The sequence below is a fragment of the Medicago sativa genome, chromosome 8 (assembly GCF_051527215.1).
Source record: "Medicago sativa cultivar Bolivia chromosome 8, Bolivia_mono, whole genome shotgun sequence".
Taxonomy (NCBI): Eukaryota; Viridiplantae; Streptophyta; class Magnoliopsida; order Fabales; family Fabaceae; genus Medicago; species Medicago sativa.
Genome location: NC_140756.1, coordinates 90,089,292 through 90,110,538, shown reverse-complemented (window position 1 = coordinate 90,110,538; position 21,247 = coordinate 90,089,292). Strand labels below are relative to the sequence as shown.

The window sequence follows — 21,247 nt, the reverse complement described above, 5'->3', positions numbered from 1 at the left end:
AGGTGCACCTTTGATCAGTGGCGGAGCCACGTGAGGACGGGGACTGGCCATGGCCTACCCATTATTTTTGTGAAATTACTATAATACCCTTGGCTTAATTTTAATATTACAACCATGCCACTCACCAACTCTCTCCCTCTCATTCCTATTTTCTTCTACAGAACGGGAAAGAATAAGAAAGGCATCACTCACCCCACGTCCCCACCCATCACCCACCCACCCACCAGCGGCAAGCCGGCAACATCACTCACCCTCACCCACCGTTAATCTGTCTGCGACCGGCGAACTCTTCATCGAACTCAAAGCATCCATCTCCTCTCTCAGCATCGATCTCTTACTCTGATTCTTCATTTGTCTCAATCTTTCTACAAGCCCTAAACTGTTAAAAAAACTGTAAGTGTATCATGTATCTCTGATTCTTTGATTTCTTTTTGTTATTTAATGAATTTGATTTTTTATTTGGTTTTCAAATTCAATTTTCTCATAACCCTAATCAATACAAAAGGGGATTGTTGATTTTTGAGTTCTGTGAATAATACTTGCTGCTTAAATATTGATTGAGGATATAATTGCCTGGGAATGTTGCTAGAAAATAGATTAAGTCTAAAGATTGTATAATTTTAGTATCTTTCATTTCACATATTAATGAATAATGATGAAGCTTGGTTTGATACTCAAAGTAGTAACATTCATACTATGGCTTAGGAATATAGACGTTTCTGATACCACTAAAATTCCAAATCCTGGTCACTTTTAGTAGTTTCTAATTTGTTTGGGAGCCCGTAGTGTTGCTAGCTAGATTCCATAGTGTCTTATAAGTTATTTGAAGCAACAATTAATGTTCAATTCAATATTCATTGTCATATCCACATTTTACTGCTGCCACTGTTAGAAGAAGTGTCCTACCCAAACTAACTTTGAAGTTTGAAGTTGAGTACAATACTCATTCATTTGGCTATTTTTAACTTGAACACCTTCACTGCACCTCTTAATTGTGGAATATTCTCTCTGGCCTGTATCTAATGTTGTACATAGAATTAGCAATGTCCTAAAGGATACCATCCAATTTGTAATGTTGTACATAGAATTAACAATGTCCTAAAGGCTACCATCCAATTTGCACTTACAAGGTATTTTTTTACTTTTTTTTTTGTGTTGATAATTATGTTTCTTTGCAACAGAAATTACAAGATGAAGAGTCAAAAAGTCGATTCATTTTACAAGAGAAAGGCCGTTGATATTGAAAGAGATGAAGAAGTTATGATGTCTTCATCCGAACCTGAACAAGTTTGTGAGAATCCAAGAATTGGAGAAAATGAGCCTCGTCCTTCAAAGGTTAATAGAAGTTATGCATACAATGTGGTTTATATATTTTATTTTATTTTTTATAGCGGCCACCCCAAACATTTTTGTCTGGCTCCGCCACTGCCTTTGATGTTGTTGCGAAACATAGACCCTAGGTATGTCTTGTGTAATGGAACACGATTGTTATGTCGTGGTTTATTTAAGAATATGGTGGATATGGAAATCCTAACAGGAAGTAATGCTGGAAAAAGAGCATTCTTGCCCAAAATTAAATTAAAAATAAATGTGAGTTCAGGTGCTTAGTAGAAAACATTTTTCCGTTAGACTAAGTTTTGCTATTAACATAAATAAGTCACAAGGGCAGACTATTCCCAATGTCGGAATCTATCTTCTACGGCATGTTTTCAGCCATGATAAATTATATGTAAATTTATCAAGAGGAGTTTACGAAAAATGTAGGAGAAGATGGAGAATAGAAGGAGAAGATGGAGACTTTACGAAAAATGTAGTTTTTAAAGATATTCTTTTATCGTAATCATAGCAACGTTTCTTTTACATAACATGTCATTTATACATTTATGTTATGATGTTAGTAATTACTACTAGTTTAGAGGGCCGGCGTTGCCCGGGTTAGATATTAAATAAGTTTTATAAGTTTGTGTGCACGAATACACGTGTCAGTATATTAGATTGAATTTATTTAAATTTAAAATTATAATAATATCATAAAAATAAATATAAATGATGAGATGAATGTCAATGCAAGAATAAAAAGTGTAACAAAATCAATAATGAATTAGTCCAAGTGGTAAGAGTTTTGGGTCCCTTTAAACATGTGGTCATGGGTTTGTTTCGTGGTCCATGCGTATGAGAGAGAAAAATCGATTGAAAGGGAAGAAAGTGATTGAAATATATATATATATATATATATATATATATATATATATATATATATGTATGAGAAATAATAAAATTGGTGTTTGGCAAACCTGAAGAAGAAAAAATGTTAGATGAAAAGAAGGTTTGTGGTTTCTCCTTGTGCTCAAAATATGTAAATATGTGATTAATGAAAATTAATTTATTTATAGTTAGCATTTGCATTAGAATATGCTGCTAAAAGATAACATAATAACTAATCGAACCTTTTTTTATCAAAAAAAAAATTAATCGAACCTTTTTTTTCCTCAAATATAAAAACTAATTGAATGATATAGTGCTAAAAGATTAGTAATAACTAATTGAAGCTTCTTTTCCTAAAAACAAATAAACAAATTGAAGGACTTGAAAAAATAGTATATGTGATAATAATATAGGTGATTAATAATATTAAAACGCTATTGTTGAATCGAAAAGAGAAAAAAAAATAGTATAGGTGTTAGTTCAAGGACGTGAAACAGAAACAATAGTATAGGTGTTAGTTCAAGCACCTGAAACTCGTAGGTGTTTGTAATGGATGCCAAAAACAATAGTTCAAGGACCTGGGAAAAAAAAACAATCAGTAAACTCACTCGTAGGTGTTCGTTCCCTTTTATATTATATATAAAAATAAAAATCTAAGCATAATTAAAAGTAAAAGAAACAATAGTATAGGTGTTTGTCAAACCTGGAGAAAGAAAAAGCTTAGATCAAAAGAAGGTTTGAGTTTTAGTTTCTACTCAAAATATGTGATTACGTGATCAAAAAATTCTTCTTTATTTATAGTTTAAAAAAAACAAACCGAAACCTTTTTTTCCTCAATGAAAAAAACTAATTGAATAATATGGTGCTAAAAGAGATAGTAAATAATTGAAACTTCTTTTCCTACAAAAAAGAAATATTTAACGGATAGTATTGAAAGTATTATATATAGTTTGTTGAGACATTTTGGCTACATAAAATATTAGGAATTAAATATAAAATTAAATAAAAATATTTCAGGGCCTGAAATATTATTATTAAAATCAAAACGCTACTGATTAATAATATTAAAACGAAAAGGACCTGAAAAAATAGTATAGGTGATTAATAATATTAAAACGCTACTGTTGAAACGAAAAGGAAAAAAAAATAGTATAGGTGTTAGTACAAGGACTTGAAACAGAAACAATAGTATAGGTGTTAGTTCAAGGACCTGAAACTCGTAGGTGTTTGTAATGGATGCCAGCAACAATAGTTCAAGGATTTGAAAGAAAAAAAAACAATCGGTAAATTCACTCGTAGGTGTTAGTTCCCTCTCATATTATATATAAAAATAAAAATCTAAGCATAAGAAAAAGAAACAATAGTATAGGTGTTTGTCAAACCTGAAGAAAGAAAAAGCTTAGATCAAAAGAAGGTTTGAGTTTCAGTTTCCGCTCAAAATATGTGTTTACGTGATTAAAAAATTCTCCTTTATTTATAGTTAAAAAAAAAAAACAAATCGAAGCCTTTTTTTCCTCAATGAAAAAAACTAATTGAAACTTCTTTTCCTAAAAAAAAGAAAGAAAAAAATAAAGGAAGATTTAATGGATAGTATTGAAAGTATTATATATAGTTTGTTGAGATATTTTGGCTACACAAAATATTAGGAATTAAATATAAAATTAAATAAAATATTTAGTGGATAAGATCAAAAGTTTGCTGAGATTTTTATGTCAAATAAGACGTCAAATAAAATATAGAAAAAATATAAAAATATTGAGAATAAACGTGGAAGTGACACGTGGCATAAAAAAACCTTACTTTATATATATATATATATATATATATATATATATATATATATATACTATTGATTGATTGATTGATGTGTAGTTTGCTGAGATATTTCTGCTACATAAAATATTAGAAATTCAATAAAAATTTAAAGAAAATACTGGGTGCATAAGATCAAAAGTTTGTTGAGATATTTATGTTAAATAAAATATTGGTTTTTAAAAATATAAAAAATAATAAAAATATTGAGAATGAATGTGGAAGTGACACGTGGCATAAAAAACCTTACTTTATATATATACTATTGATTGATTAGAATAAACAATAAATGATCTTATTTTATATGCCGACAAACTAAAATATGTTGAGTTCAAAAATAATTTTGTTATATGCCTTGACAATATTTTGTTTATAGATCAATATATCAATAATTTCCATTAATATTTTAAAATTTAAAAATTTTAATCAAAATTATACACACAAACATTATAATATAATCACTTGCGTTAGTGCATTAGAAAAACGAACAGACGAGCATGCCCATCTTTCCGCTAGTAATTATAACAAGTTTTTTAGAATTTATGAAAGAACGTCTTGCGGAAAGGCAATCGCCGAAAGAATTGATATTGTTTACTTTGCTTTGGTAAGATTAATCAGTTTTGTTTTTTAGAGGAAGATTAGTAAGTTTTTTTTTAGAGGAGGATTAATCAGTAAGTTAAAATATATGCTTGGTCTTTTTTTTTGTTGTTGATATAAGAGTCCTCTCCCTTCTCAGTAAGGAAATTTAATAAATTTTCCTTAAAAAAATTAAAAATAAAATAAAATATAATAAATTTGGAACATATATTTTCAAAAATCTAAGAAGATTCTTTTAAAAAATAAAATCTACAAAGATAACTTTAAAACAAAAGTAAGAAAAACTTATAACAAGGAATAGAGAGTATAGGTTGTGTGTGACTGTAAAGTAAACAATTTATTCTGAAATTGAAAGTTAACTAAACCGTGCATCCCAAGTCTCGCGCGTCACATATATATACCAAACCTATATTTTCTACATAGAGCAGAAGAAGAAGCCAGTTGATCAGGTAACACAACCATGGAAGAAGCTACTTCGTCCGAACCTAAACCTCCGGCAACTGCCGACACTGTAAGTACCTGCTTGCATTAAGGTTTGATCATCATCATCATCATCATCATCGTGCTATTTTCGAATGCAATTTTATTTTGTTTTTTATTTTCAGGCTGCTGCTCGACCTAAAAGAAGACCTGCCTCTGCTGATGAAGATATCATCGATCCAAAGGTATGCACGCATCTTATTTTTGTCACTGCAGATTTCTCTCTCACCAATCGCGGAAAATAGCGACTTGTTCAAATTCCACTACACAAGAGCGCTGCTGCTATAGCCACCAATTGACTACAATTTGTACTAAATAACGTATCTTAGAATAATAGGTTCTATTTAAAAACAATGCTATTTGATTGATTAAACTTATTTTTCTTCCACATGATTATTTTAACTGCAGCAATACACTGAGACCAGGCTTAGTTATCTTGCTTCACAGAAGACAAAAGGGAATAACCCCTATCCACACAAATTCTCTGTTTCTATGACTATTCTTCAATACATTGATACATATCAAGGGTTAAGTAATGGAGAACACCTTGAAGACGTGTCTGTGTCTTTGGCTGGTTTGTAGTCTCCAGTTTCTATTTCAACGTTTTTGTTTGTGGTCTCTTGTGTTGTTGCTGACTTACTGTATATGTTGATGGTAATTGTCTTTCTGCGTGTTAGGCCGAATTATGAACAAAGACTCTTCGGATGCAAAGCTTGTCTTTTATGACCTCAAGGGTGGCGTCAAGGTTATTGCTGATGCACGGTACATTATGTTGCCACGTTCTGTGGCATCCCTTTGGCTTCTTAGCTTGATGTTTGACTAACTTTGTAGCAGTTGGATGGTTTTTCAACTTGCTTCTATTGCCTTTTCAAAAATCTAATTTTTTTACCTTCTTAAATAGAACCTATACTACATTTTCTTTTTTTATTCCACAACTAAAACAAGTTTTATCCCCGGGATGCAGGATATCCGACTTGGATGAGGTTGAATTTTGCAAATTCCATTCTACTGTGGAACGAGGTGACACTGTTGGTGTCATTGGATTTCCAGGTTTAAGATGTTACAATGTTTTAGTTGCTTAAATAATCAAATATGTTCTTTCTTCTTATTTCATTTCCCTTTTTGAGCTGTCTTTCTTGGATTTGACTCCTCTAAAGTGAGGGGTGTGAGTGTGATAGTATGACATTATAAGTTAATAACTACGTATTGGAAAATCAATGGTTAGATTTTAAGTTCTTCATAGTTTGTTATATACGTGCTTGTATTTTAGCACAATCGTAACAGTTGATTTTACGATCAACGGCACTTAATGCTCTAAAGTGTACCCCCCCTCATTATAGGAGCCAAATCCGTCTTTCTTTCTTTCTTTCTTTCTTTCTTTCTGTCTGTATACATTTTAAGCCTGTTATTCCCTTGTTCAATTGTCCAGGGAAAAGCGAGGAAGGAGAACTTAGTATTTTCCCGAAGACCTTTACCGTTCTGTCTCATTGTCTGCACTTCATACCCAATCAAAAGTCTGCTGCTGCTGCTGCCAATAATGCAAATTTGACGGTGAACATAATTTCTTTTGGTGTTTGATAATGCTACATTGATATTCATACGTAGTGACATCCTTATTTCATTATTTATCTGTAGAGAAATCTGTGGGTACCAGGAAGTACCAGGAATCCTGAAACATACATTTTGAAGGATCAGGTATTATTAGTATGAAAAGTACTTTGATTATTTCTTTCATTGCTGTTGTTTGTTTATAAAAATATTCTTTAGCGTATACTATCTCATTTTTTTGGGATTTATTTTCAAGCAGATGGCAATAAAATGGTAACATGTTTTACTGAGAAAATGCAGTATACCATCCTTTTTTTTATGGCTAGGGGTGGGGGTTAGAAATGGATTGATATAGACAATTATTAGGCATTTTCTATCACTATTTTGTTGTATGATTGGCATTCATTTTTCTAATTACTTTGCAAAGATAAAGCTGCTGTTATTCATAACCATAAGAATATATTTAAGTGAAATTTGATGTTTAAGCTTACACTAGGCCATGCACCTGCTTGATATTATATTAGGATTTTCCCTTTCCAATTTTCTGTTTGCTAAAGTTTGCACATTGATTTCTATTCAAAATTGAACAAAGAAAACCTTAATTATTAATCAAAATCATGAATCTTTTGCCTCACCATCCATTATGACTTAAGCTGCACAAGCATTCTCTTTATAAAAATAAGAATATGGTGTGTTCTGATCTGAGATGTGAAGTTGGGGAGAAGGGATTTGATGTATCCTTTGTTCTTTTTCTTTCTATTAATAGTGGTTTCTTTTCTTATTTCAACGTAATTGTCTTGTATAGGAAACAAGATATCGTTTACGCCATTTGGATTTGATATTGAATTCAGATATTCAAGAAATATTCCACACTAGAAATAAAATCATTTCTTACATCCAGAGGCACCTTGATGACCTTGATTTTATGGAGGTTTGTTCTCTGTCCAAGTATTCTGATGCCAGTTGCTTATACTATCTTCCATTCCCTTTACCTATTCTTTTCACTACTTTCAGGTTGAAACACCTATGATGAACAAGATTGCCGGTGGAGCAGCAGCTCGTCCATTTGTAACTCACCACAATGATCTTGACATGAAGTTATTCATGAGAATTGCTCCAGAACTTTATCTCAAGCAGCTGGTTGTTGGTGGGATGGAACGTGTTTATGAAATTGGCAAACAATTTAGAAATGAGGATATAGACCTTACACATAATCCAGAGTTCACTACCTGTGAGTTTTATATGGCTTATAATGACTACGACGACCTAATGGCGATAACAGAGAAAATGTTGAGTGGTAAGAATTATTAAGGTCTATTGGTTGCTATATTTGAATTTATCTTCTTCATGTGTTGTTAATCTCATGATGTGGCAAATTTCAATAGGTTTGGTTCAGGAACTTACAAATGGAAGCTATAAAATCAAGTATCATGCAAATGGGGTTGATAAAGATCCTATTGAAATAGACTTCACTCCACCCTTCAGGTGCAGTCTAAATTTGTCACTCATCAATTGAGATTATAAAATCTATTATATTTTTTCATAACTCATTTGGATTTTTAATTTTACAGGAGGATTTATATGATTGAGGAACTAGAGAGTATGTCAGGACTTAGTATTCCCAAGGACTTGGCCAGTGAGGAAGCTAATCAATATCTGAGGAATGCATGCTTGAAGTATGACATCAAATGCGCTCCCCCTCAAACAACTGCTCGGTTGTTGGATAAAGTAATTCACGATCTGTTTCTTTGTTGGCCTGTAATATGCTTTATTTTCAAATTTTGTTTTTATTCAAAAGCAGGTTGTAACCTCTTTTCTCTTCTTGAAATCGAGCAAAAAATTAATTTGCCTGGTTTGCAGTTGATCAACAGATATGAACATAAAAGTTCATATATTCTGTTAATAAGAAAAGGTTCAGATATTGGATTAAAATATGGTCTTATCTGCTTAGCATAGAAATCTGGGACACTCGTTTTTTTCGTTTTGGTGGTGGGGGGTTAAAAAATTACGTGCATTTTTACTCTATCTCATACAACAGATAACCGTTCAGCAACTGATATAACTCTATTTTCTGGATATGAGGTCTTTCTCCTATAAAAAAAGTTAGAATTGTGATCTTCGTGGCATATGGCTTCAAATAGTGGTTATTGGTTGCTGATATGGTCACTCTATTCTTCAGTTGTCTTTTTTACCTGCGTCTGTTCTCATGGAAATTAATCAGGGGTGTTGGCTAGGTCGTTAAATGCTCACATATTTAGTCATTTGATCAATAAGCTGTTATTTATGATGCTATTTTGGTCACATTGCAGCTTGTAGGCCACTTTTTGGAAGAAACATGTATCAATCCTACATTCATCATAAATCATCCCGAGATCATGAGCCCTTTGGCAAAGTGGCACAGATTGAAACCAGGCCTGACAGAACGTTTTGAGTTGATTGTTAATAAGCTTAAAGTAAGTTCATGAACTCAGGTGATTATTATTAGTAAAAGCAAGTTAACAACTTTTTTATTCTTGTAACTGTTTTTCTGTTAACTTTCAGCTTTGCAATGCATATACTGAATTGAATGATCCTGTAGTGCAACGTCAGAGATTTGCCGAACAACTCAAGGTATGATCTAAAGATTAGCTTACTAAACTAATTATATGCTCTAATTGTTTTTTTAAGAGATGTGTGGACAATGTTTTTTTTTACACATGCATCCCATCAAATCACTATATGACATTACTTTGCTATTTAGTTCTTAAAATATTTCTAAAAATATCTATACGCTGTGATTGGTTGCATGTGTAAAATATTGTACACTACAATGCACACGAATTAAATCTTTTTTTGATTCAAAGTAAAAATAACTAATTGGTCTATGCTTCTCTGCATATCAGGATCGGCAATTGGGTGATGATGAAGCAATGCTCTTAGATGAAACATACATTACTGCTCTGGAGTATGGTTTGCCGCCAACTGCTGGTTGGGGTTTGGGTATTGATCGGTTGACAATGATCCTGACTGATTCGCAGAATATCAAGGTTCTTGGTCTTTCTCATTCTCTGCATGTTTAATTTTGTTTTTGTAAATTCTTACATTCTTGGTTCCTTTTGGGTTACAGGAAGTTCTTCTCTTCCCTGCCATGAAACCTCAAGATGTACCTTCAATCAAAGGTTTGTATTGTACATGCGTTCACCTTTTTTTTTAATTGAAAATTAAGGTGAAGAAAAATGTTTGTTTAGATATGTTGCTCATGTTGGTCTTCTTAACTATATATCCATTTAAAATAATTCTGAGTTTCTTTACTATTCCTACCCCTAGCCATATATATTTGAAAAAAGAGCTAAAACGTGCATACCAAGTTTCTTTTTTTATATGCATATATTTGGAATAAGTTATCAGCCAACAATAAAAGGAATCAGTTACATTTAGCACAACATAGAGGGAGGGAATTGAAGGACGCTGCAAAATCATAATCTGTAGTTTTAATTGCTTTGTCTCATTTGAATTGGTTGATAATAGAAGCTATTTCGTCAAAGCCTACATCTCTGGAAACCACCAAGAGCGTAAGCAGTGCATTGACGAGTGAACGGGACAGACAGGTTACTCTCTTTCCCATTCTCAATCTTCATTTCCTTTGATTAGGATTAGTTACTGATTAAGATTGTTAGGATTATCGATGTATCATGAATGCTATTTTATTTTGTTTTTGATATTTAGGCTGCTGAAATTCAACCTGCTGGACCTAACAGACCTGCAGCTGCTGATGAAGATATGGACCCAAAGGTATGTATGGTTCCTCTTTTTGTCATTGCAATGATTTCAAATTGTGATTTCTCTCCGACTAATGATATACTATTTGATTGATTGAACTTTGTTTTTCCTACCTGTTTTAATTTAACTGTAGGAGTACCGTGAGAATAGGCTTAAGTATCTTGCTGCACTGAAGACAGAAGGGATTAACCCCTATCCACACAAATTCTCCGTCTCTATGCCTATTGTTCAATACATTGATAGATATGGAGGTTTAAGCAATGGGGAGCACCTTGAAGATGTGTCTATTTCTTTGGCTGGTTAGTAGTCGCCAATTTCTATTTGATTTTTTATTTTTTTTTTAGTTTGTGATCTCTTGTATTCTTGCTGTATGTTGATGCTAATTGTCTTTCTGCGTATTAGGCCGAATTATGCACAAACGCAAGTCGGGTAAAAAGCTTTTCTTTTATGACTTGCATGGTGGTGCCTTCAAGGTCCAGGTTATGGCTGATGTTAGGTACGTTACGTTGCTATTTTGATCTATAACATACCAAAACGTCCATTCTGAAAATGTTTTTAAATAGAAACAGACTATTGTCATCGATACGATAATCGTTCTTATGTTGTCATTTTTTTTTAGTGTAGCCTGTATACCTAAATAAACAGTGTAGCTTGTCGCCCCCTATATATGATCTGGATTCAGTTTCTGATTGAATTGTTATTTTGAGTGGCTGATGCAATATATCAAAAATTTATTGATCAAGCAGCTTGTACAAGAAAATTAAAGTTGTCACCCCTAGTTGATTGAATTGCTTATAATAATTTCCAGTGGTTCATGTGTTCTATTGTTCATTCAATGGTTATTATTTTATGATTCTGTTCATTAGATGGGAAAAGAAAACCAATGGTTGCTAACCTCCCTTCCCTTTAGATAAAAATCTGGCCTATGACATCGAGGTATAAATGAAATTTCAAATTTAAGCACTTTGTTTAAGTACATCAGGTACCAATTTGCAAAAATGCAGCAGTTGTACCTCAGTTTTCATTAGTCGACTTGAAGTAAAAACGTGGCAAGACAAAATATCATGTCTAAAGTTTTACAATTTGAAGAAAAACTCCTGTCTCACTAAACATCACCATAATTGAGAAATGTGTGATTAAAACAAGACAAATTAATGCATTTCAAATTGAAGGATATACAAATCCTGTCATACAACTAGACATCATGATAAGAACAATTATCATATTGTTCACAATGTTCTGTTTCTATTCAACTATGTGTTTTGTGTAAGATGAAAAATAAGTTTTAGGGATAGAGCTATACGGTGTAGTATCCCTTTTCCTTCTTACTTTGATGTTTGACATTACCTTCTTTTTTTTTTTATTGCACAAAACTAAAACAAGTTATATCTCTGGGATGCAGAAAATCTGACTTGAATGAGGTTGAATTTGGCAAATTCCATTCTAATGTGAAGCGAGGTGACATTGTTGGTGTCACTGGATTTCCAGGTTTGAGATGTTACCAAGTTTTAGTTTTCTTAAATAGTCAAATATGTTCTCTCTTATTTATTTCATTTCCCTTTTTGAGTTGTCTTTATTGGATTTGACTCCTCTTAAGTGAGGGGTGTGTGTGATAATATGCCATTATAAGTTTAAAACTATGAATTGAAAAATCAATGATTAGATTTTAAGATCTTCATAGTTTGTTTTATATGTGCTTGTATTTTAGCACAATCTAAACAGTTGATTTTCTGATCAACGGTACTTTATCGTCTAAAGTGCTTCTGTATATGTTTTAAGCCTGTTATTCCCTTGTCCGATTTTCCAGGGAAAAGTAAGACAGGAGAGCTTAGCATTTTCCCCAAGACTTTTATAGTGCTGTCTCATTGTCTGCACTTGATGCCCAACCAAAAGTCTGCTGCTGCTGCCAATAATGCAAATTTGATGGTGAACATAATTTCTCTTGGTGTTTGATACTAGTTGATACTTGACATTCATACATAGTTACATCCTTATTTTATTATTTATCTGTAGGGAAATCAATGGGTACCAGGAAGTACCAGAAGCCCTGAAAAATACATTTTAAAGGATCAGGTATTATTAGTCTTGAAAGTACTTGGATATTTTCTTTCACTGGGGTTTATTTTCAAGCAGATTGTAATTAAATGGAAACACATGTTACTGAGAAAATGTTAGGGTGCAATAGCATTCAGTACTGCATTTCTCTCACTATTATGTAGTATGATTAGCATTCACTTTTCTAATTGTGTTGCAAAAATGAAGTTATTGTTATTCATGCACATATGGATCTATTTAAGTAAAATTTGATGTTTGAGTTCAAACTAGGCCATACACCTGCTTGATATTATATTAGGATTTTCCTTTTTCAATTTCTGTTTGCTAAAATTTGCATGTTGATTTCTATTCAAAATTGAACAAAGAAAATCTTGATTATTAATCAACAGCATGGACCTTTCGTCTCACCATCCATTATGGCTTAAGCTGTGAAAGCATTCTATTTGTAAGAATAGTGTGTTCTTATCTGAGATGTGAAGTTGGGGAATAGGGATTTCATGCATCCTTTGTTCTTTTTCTTTCTATAGATTAAATCACCTATCGCTCATCTATTAACAGTAGTCTTTTTTCTTATTGCAACGTAATTATCTTTATAGGAAACAAGATATCGTTTACGCTTTTTGGATTTGATATTGAATTCAGAGATTCGAGAAATATTCAAAACTAGAAGTAATATCATTTCTTACATCCGAAGATTCCTTGCTGGCCTTCATTTCATGGAGGTTTGTTCTCTGTCCAAGTATTCTGATGCCAGTTGCTTATACTATCTTCCATTCCCTTTACCTATTCTTTTAACTACTTTCAGGTTGAAACACCTATGATGAACACGATTGCCGGTGGAGCAGCAGCTCGCCCATTTGTAACTCACCACAATGAACTTGACTTGAAGTTATTCATGAGAATTGCTCCAGAACTTTATCTCAAGCAGCTGGTTGTTGGTGGGATGGAACGTGTTTATGAAATTGGTAAACAATTTAGAAATGAGGGTATAGACATGACACACAATCCTGAGTTCACTACATGTGAGTTTTATATGGCTTACATGGACTATGATGACCTAATGAAGATAACAGAGAAAATGTTGAGTGGTAAGAATTATTAAGGCCTATTGATTGCTATATTTGATTTTATCTTCTTCAGGCCATGTTATTAATCTCATTATGTGGCAAATTTCAAATAGGTATGGTTCACGAACTCACAAAGGGAAGCTATAAAATCAAATATCATGCAAATGGGGTTGATAAAGATCCTATTGAAATAGACTTCACTCCACCCTTCAGGTGCAGTGCATGCAAATTTGTCACTCATCAACTGTGATTATAAAATCTGTTGTATTTTGGCATGACTCATTTGTATTTTTAATTTTACAGGAGGATTGATATGATTGAGAAACTAGAGAGTATGGCAGGACTTACTATTCCCAAGGACTTGGCCAGTGAGGAAGCTAATCAATATCTGAAGAATGCATGCTTGAAGTTTGACATCAAATGCGCTCCCCCTCAAACCACTGCTCGGTTGTTGGATAAAGTAATGTACAATCTGTTTCTTTGTTGGCCTATAATATGCTTTGTTTTCAAATTTTTGTTCTTATTCAAAAAAAGGTTGTAACCTCTTTTCAAATTTTAGCAAAAAAATTTGTTGGCATGGCTTGCAGTTGCTCAACAGATATTAAACATAAAAAAAAGTTCAGAAATTGGATGAAAATGTGATCTGATCTGCTTTGCATAGAAATATGGAACATTCTTAACTCACAATATTAGTCATTTGATTAATAAGCTGTGGTTAATGATTCTAAGTTTGGTCACATTGCAGCTTGTAGGCCACTTTTTGGAAGAAACATGTGTCAATCCTACATTCATCATAAATCATCCCGAGATCATGAGTCCTTTGGCAAAGTGGCACAGATTAAAACCAGGCCTGACCGAACGTTTTGAATTGTTCGTGAATAAGCATGAAGTAAGTTAATGAAACTCAGGTGATTATTATTAAAAGCAAGTTAACAACGTTTTTATTCTTGTCACTGTTTTTCTGTTAATTTTCAGCTTTGCAATGCATATACTGAATTGAATGATCCAGTAGTGCAACGTCAGAGATTTGCTGAACAACTCAAGGTATGATGTAAAGATTCGCGTACTAAATTAATTATGCGCTCTCATTGTTTGATATTGTTTTTAAGATATAGTGACTATGTAATGTTTTTTTTTTCATTTGCATCCAAACAAATCGTTATATGATATCACTTTTGCTATTTTAGTTCTAAAACAATTTCCAAAAATATTTATACGTTGTGATTAGATGCATGCGTAAAAAAATTGTATACTTACAATGCATGTAAGTTAGGATTTAATATGTATACACCGACAGTTTTAATAACGGGTTGGTTTATGTTTTCGTGCATGTCAGGATCGACAATCAGGTGATGATGAAGCAATGGCCTTGGATGAAGGTTTTTGTACTGCTCTGGAGTATGGTTTGCCGCCAACTGGTGGTTGGGGTTTGGGCATTGATCGGTTGACAATGATACTGACTGATTCACAGAATATCAAGGTTCTTGCTCTTTCTCATTCTTTCGTGTTCAATTTTGTGTTTGTAAATTCTTACATTCTTGGTTCCTTTTGGGTTACAGGAAGTTCTTCTCTTCCCTGCTATGAAACCTCAAGATGTACCTTCTTTTCATTGAAAATTAAGGTGAAGAAAAATGATTGTTTAGATATGTTGCTCGTGTTGGTCTTCTTCACTATATAGAATCCTTTTTTTTTTTACTTCGAGCCTGCAAGGTTGATATTTTCCCTACATTTGATTTCAGGAACTTGAGGAATTCAAGATGATCAGAAAACCAAATCATATGGAAATATTTTGGGATCACCATTTTTTTTTTTTAAAAGCAAATAAACAGTGAACAATTTATGTTTTCTTGGGACTAAAACAGTGGACAGTAGGATAGTTACTTAGTATATTGCACACAAGTCCGGTTCAAATAGTTTTTTTTCAACAAGTGTTAGCGGTTAGTTTGTTAGATTAATATTTACTACACTTCATTCGTGTTTGAAATTTGAATACAAGACCTTCAACTATTTTTCCCTTAACTCAAAAAAGTTGAACTACCCAACCTCTCACCGACTAGTTCAAATAGCTACTTTCGGTTCTTTCTTCAAAGAGGTGAATATGTTAATATTGGTATTGTTAATGGGTGCCTTTGGTTCGATTTATGTTCTTAGTACCTTGGGTTAATATTCTTTCTTGACCAAAATGGTCATTCTTTGTAAATAAACAAATGATTATAGGTATGTTTGTTCTTTTGAAATTGACATGAGGTCATTCACCGATTTTTATTTCTTTTCATACATGAATTTCATTCTATTTAAGTTTTTAAAATTGAGAGAATGTTTCACACTATTATTCTTCCGGCAGAAATTACTAGGTGGCCAATACTTTTTGAGTCAATAACTTTAAAGCAAGTTGACACGATGTGAAAACTCTGAATCAATTAGGGAACCTACAAATGCAAATATGAATGAGAGGTACTACTAAGGTAAGGAATGGTTGAATCATTGAATGGTAAGAGTAACAAAGATAATTACGCATACTCTATTGTCCTTGGTGCTCATAAGGTCCAGTCAGCGGTCTCCCGTTTATTGTAGTCAAATAATGAAAAATTCTGATTTGTGGTTGGTGAAGTATTCCCATGCTAACAATTTGTATCAAATAAATTAACAAATTGATTCTCCAAATTATAAGCCTTAGTTAAAACTAGCTTAAATTAACAAATTGATTCTCCAAATTATAAGCCTTAGTTAAAACTAGCTTCTTATTTTTGTTAACTTGAACCGTTTTGAGTGATATTTTAAAATTTTGGGTATGTATTGGTCGATTCATTAAAATAAATGGCTATTTTGATCGATGTTTTTAATGGTAATGATCAATTTATCTGTTAACTCTATCGTATAAGAATCAAGGTCCAATTTAAATAATGAGATGCGACGTCTTCATCTCTTGTACTCCTAAAATATCGATTCATTGTTACTTCATGTGTTTCTTCGTCAGTCCAAAAATTTGGTCAAATAGTATATGTTAAACTTGATCACCATAGTTTTGTATAGGACAAGCTCATGGAAAATGAGTTCATATAATGATAAAATCTATTGACATTTTTTCTTTTGACTACAATGAATAAAATGTATGCCTTGGCTCATGACAGGTTCAACTGCCACTCCTTTCTTTTCCGTATAATGTCGTTGTACATCGATTCAATTTAGAGTATTACTTTTCCCACCCTACATGTTTCTCGCGCGCCCTGCGTTTTTTTTCCAAAAATGCCCTTGAGGTTTCCGGATTTCATAATCCGGAATGGTGTTTTCCTTTGTTATAGGGTGAAAAATGGAGTTACGGATTTTTCCGGATTTTGTAATCCGGAAACTTCAAAAAATAGGGCTCGTTACATGATGTTTCCGGATTACATAATCCGGAAACCCCTTAAACACCCTTTTTTAAGGTAAAACAGTTCGGATTATATAATCCGAACTGTATCAGCACAAGTTCTAAACATGTTTGTAACATGGATAGTCATTTTAGAGACAATATTAATCTTCCTAACTCTCATCCTTCTGTTTTTGGGTCATTGTTACCTGTTCTTAGTCAAAAATAGAGTTTTCGGGCTACTTGATCGGATTGCTCCGAAACTTTCTCAGAAAATCAGAAAAAATTCAAGAACCATGACTCCCATAGAAGGGACTTCCTACGGGACTCCGCCCCTCAAAATCCAAAATTCCATCGTTTAGACCCATTTTTAATTTTTTTAATTTTTCATATTCTCAGAAAAATCCGAAAAAATTTGTATTAATTTTATTTGATTTTTAGAATTTTTTGGTGCTATTTTTATATTTTTATGATTTTATTTGACAGGTTTTTAGCATTTTTACTTAGTTTTTTTGTTGTTTTTAAAAGCAAAACTCAAAACTGCTGAAATGTGAGAGAGTCTGATGGTTGATTATACATAAGAACTGTCCGGATTTTAAAATCTGGAATGCACAAGGGCATTTTTGGAAAAAACGCAGGGCGCGCGAGAAACCTATAGGGTGGGAAAAGTAATACTCTTCAATTTATGATTGGATTATACCATGATGATCGAAACAATAACAACGATATATAATATTTTTGGTCTGTGTAAAATTAGCAAACTTGATGTGAAATTCTAGTTCTTCATCAAAGATACGAAAGTACTAACGTGGAAGGGTTGAAATGTCTTGTAATAAAGTCCACATAATCATGCACATGTGGCCGGTCAATTGTCAAACTACCATGTCATCTTCCCCACATAACCCTAAACCTTTCCTATTTTTCTCTCTCACCTCCCCCACCTAATATTTTGTGTATTTCTCCTAGTAATTTTTTTTTTTTATCCAACTACCAAGAAATATAATTTTTTAAAACTACCCCCACGTTTTATTCTATTCATTTTAAACTTTATAAGACTGCTAGATTTTCTTTTTTTCTTGACTAAATTATATAAGACTACAAGTTAAAAATAAATAAAAAGAATGATATAAATCTTTAGTATAAACTAATTTTAGTCTAATAAAAATATATTATTTCATAATTATCTCTATAAAACAATTACTATAAAATAAGCGTAGATGACAAGATGATGGATTTCCGTTGGACGACTACTTAAAAATAATTTATATAGTTAACGCATAACCGTTAAACTCTTAAAGATATTCATTCTTCAAGTCTTATATATCACTCAATCTTTTTTTTTCTTTTGAAGAAATCACTCAATCTTTTTGTTTAATCATATAATCCATTTTAAGGTCCTCGTGAGCTTAGCTCAGTTGGTATGGACAATGCATAATGCATAAAATATGCAAGGTCCGGGGTTCGAACCCCGGCCACCACAAAAAAAAATCCATTTCAAGTTTTTCGCACGAGTTTCCGCGAGATGCAAAAAAGTAAGGAAAACATGATTAGGCCGCCATAATGGAAGGGTAAAATTTTACTTGATTTAATTAATTTTTCTTTTGACTATAATTAGATGGCATTTTTCCTATGCTTTTAATGTCATTGTACATCTGTTGAATTTATGATTGGATTCAATAAATCATATATACCATTTGACACATTATCACAATTATTCCTAGGGTTGAAAATCAAGTGGACCCTATATCCACAATGATAGCTAGTTGTATCTAGTTGTGCTTCAATGGATGTTGATCATGGGTTTTGGCATTGCTTCATACAAATTGAGTGGTCTAGTAGAAAGTAGGAGAAAAGGAATATGGATTTGGGTAGTGGTTTATCTAAATGGCGTTATTATTGAGCTTTGGAAAAAAAAAATATGAGAGAAGAATATGGCCACTTGGAAAAGTAGATGCTATTTGCTTCTCACTTTCCGCAAAATTTTCAAATTCGTAGATATTCAAAGTATCAAATTAATAGAAAACCGATTATCTTCAACTACTACATCTTACTTTTCTTTGGCCTCAATTTCTTTTCCTATATCCTAAATTATAAACCATTTATAGTTCCATACCGTAATGTTGGAATCTTCTAAAATCCAAAGAGGGCAATGACATGACTCCAATGGGGGATAGGTGTAGAAAAGGAAATTAGTGCGTACACAATCACCTTAGATTCCTAACTATTGGACGTGCTTTGTTTTTTAGAGGCAACAATTCCTTTTAGGTTTTCCTTTCTCTTTCATTCTTTATTTTTGTTGGGAATATTAATAAAGAGGGATGCTAGCAACACTCACTTTTGAACACTCTCTCTACCACTCACTCTTTTATTGAATGAAATCATTACATATCCCACCACTTTTTGTTGGTTCTATTTTCAAAGTGTAGACCCACAATGATTTAAACCTATAAGAGAGTGAGTATTAGAGAGAGTATCCAAAAGAGAGTGTTGCTAGCAAAACTCATTAATAAAACTGCCTATAGTTAAGTTCCAACGCCAGAGACAACATTGTTTGTTTAAAGTAGTTTTGAGAAACCATAATTTCTAAGAATTTTTTTAGGTGGTATTTGAAATTTCCAAAAATTAACTTTAACAATTTCTATTAAAAAAAAAAAACTAACAAAATACCTCGTAAACTTGTACAAAATACCTCATAAAAATCGTTCATATTGGAAATTTTCCAAGTTTGTTATCCCCACAAGAGTAATTTGTATTGAAGTGTTTAAATTTCCCTCTAAAATTATGTTACCTCACAAAACTCAATCATTTGTCACACTTTAAGGGAGATTTTTTTGGCAAATTTACACAACTCGTCCCTTAACTTAATTTTAGATAACACTCTCGTCATTTATCTCTTTTTTCCGATTTATCATTTATGTTATAAAGTGTCAATATTGTATCATTTTTATTGGATTTTTTAAATGAAATCTAGGTTTCGATGTTTCTATGATGAAGTTTTGGGTTTGATGAGTTTTGATAAGTTTTTTTTAGTTTTTGATTTTTTTTTTATAAAAAAAGATAACAATGTTGATATTTTATTGCATAAATGATTAAATTGGAAAAAGAAAAAGATATAAAACAAAAGTATCACTTAAAATTAAGTTAATGGATGAATTATTTAATTTTGCTTTTTTTTTTCCAACTTTCCATTGCAAATTATTTCTCTTTCAATTTTGACTTTTGAGCAATTTTTAGAAGATATTGCATCATTTTACATTCCGACGGTGAATGACCAGTTGATTTGCACCATTCAAGACCCGATTTGCCTTCTACTTTTGAGATCATCATGCAGGTACACTATCATTCAAGTAAGGAAACTTGAATCTGGCTGAGAGGGATGTCACAAATGTTATTATTTATAATAACTGAAAATTTAGGTTAAGGTATTTGTTTGAGAAAGGTGGACAGAAGAATAAGGTGAAAGGGATGATATTGAGATACAATGAAGCTAAAATAAACAATTGGCGTGACAAAAACTATATAGGAGACATAAAAACCCTAAAATTTAGGTGAAACAAACCCAAGTAGAGCCATAAAGCAAAAACTATAGTCTATAGGGTTTGGTCATTCCCACTAAGGCAAAGCAAAAAATAAAGAAACATGAACGTGACATAATAGAGTCCGAAAGTTCGATATCTGTTTAGCGTTTCTGGCTCTTGGAGAAAAGAAATTAAAATGTTCTCCTTCTCAATGAAATATTTGTAAGATCGATTGAATGAAATTATACCATGTTCGTTCTAAAATAACCAAGTCATTTGTAAAAAAAATTGGACTCATTTCACTTTGAAATATAACATTAATTACTTTTTTTAATCATAACTCTAATTAATATTATTTTCATCACTCTTAATTTGATATATTTTACTTTGCATTTATAATAATGGAATCAACCACAATGGTCAAATCATTATAACCGTTTGATTTTGATCATAATTGTAAATTTGTAACTGTTGCTGAATTATGTGTCATCAAAAGTGGTTAATTTTGGTTGACATTCACATAACTGATGACAACAACAGATGAATTATTCAAGAAGGGGGCCACCATCACATATCCACAAAGTTTTGCATTCGGAACATTTGTTTTTGGCTAAATGATCTCATCGTTTAAATTACACCATTTAGTTGGAACAAGTTGGTCTTTTTTAAGCTCTCAGAAAAAAAAAAAGTTGGTCTTTTTAAGTTTCTTTGTAACATTTAAGTTTTCAAGTTTTTTTTTATCATTTAGGTTTTTTAAGTTTTTTGCATACCATTTAGGTCTTTTGAATTATTTAACTATACCAATTTAGAAAGTACTCCCTCCGTCCCTCAATACTTGACATGTTTGGAAAAAATAT

General features: G+C 32.2%; 1 protein-coding gene across 2 annotated transcripts; it reads left to right on the top strand.

The window, feature by feature from the left end:
• Positions 1-114: 114 nt before the first annotated feature.
• On the top strand, positions 115-15,760 carry LOC146903113 (uncharacterized). 2 transcript variants are annotated; one of them, XM_085736217.1, is made up of 33 exons: positions 115-393; positions 1,182-1,335; positions 5,043-5,125; positions 5,220-5,279; positions 5,503-5,668; positions 5,772-5,856; positions 6,059-6,144; positions 6,524-6,645; positions 6,730-6,789; positions 7,448-7,573; positions 7,657-7,939; positions 8,028-8,127; positions 8,214-8,370; positions 8,952-9,095; positions 9,184-9,252; positions 9,525-9,668; positions 9,749-9,800; positions 10,150-10,229; positions 10,348-10,413; positions 10,535-10,700; positions 10,804-10,897; positions 11,804-11,889; positions 12,209-12,327; positions 12,415-12,474; positions 13,053-13,178; positions 13,262-13,544; positions 13,637-13,736; positions 13,827-13,983; positions 14,269-14,412; positions 14,499-14,567; positions 14,860-15,003; positions 15,083-15,144; positions 15,263-15,760. In XM_085736217.1, the coding sequence occupies exons 3-32, from the start codon at positions 5,075-5,077 to the stop codon at positions 15,134-15,136; spliced, it is 3,453 nt and encodes a 1,150-aa protein (XP_085592343.1). In that variant the 5' UTR covers positions 115-393; positions 1,182-1,335; positions 5,043-5,074; the 3' UTR covers positions 15,137-15,144; positions 15,263-15,760. The 2 variants fall into 2 exon arrangements, with proteins under 2 accessions (XP_085592343.1, XP_085592342.1); XM_085736216.1 differs by lacking the exons at positions 115-393; positions 1,182-1,335 and having other exon boundaries at positions 4,073-5,125.
• The last annotated feature ends 5,487 nt before the right edge of the window (positions 15,761-21,247 follow it).

Coding starts and splice junctions, on each gene's coding strand:
- LOC146903113 (XM_085736217.1), top strand. CDS start 5,075: ATGGAAGAAGCTACTTCGTCCGAACCTAAACCTCCGGCAACTGCCGAC. Junction 5,126..5,219: donor CTCCGGCAACTGCCGACACT/GTAAGTACCTGC, acceptor TTTTATTTTCAG/GCTGCTGCTCGACCTAAAAG. Junction 6,646..6,729: donor CCAATAATGCAAATTTGACG/GTGAACATAATT, acceptor ATTTATCTGTAG/AGAAATCTGTGGGTACCAGG.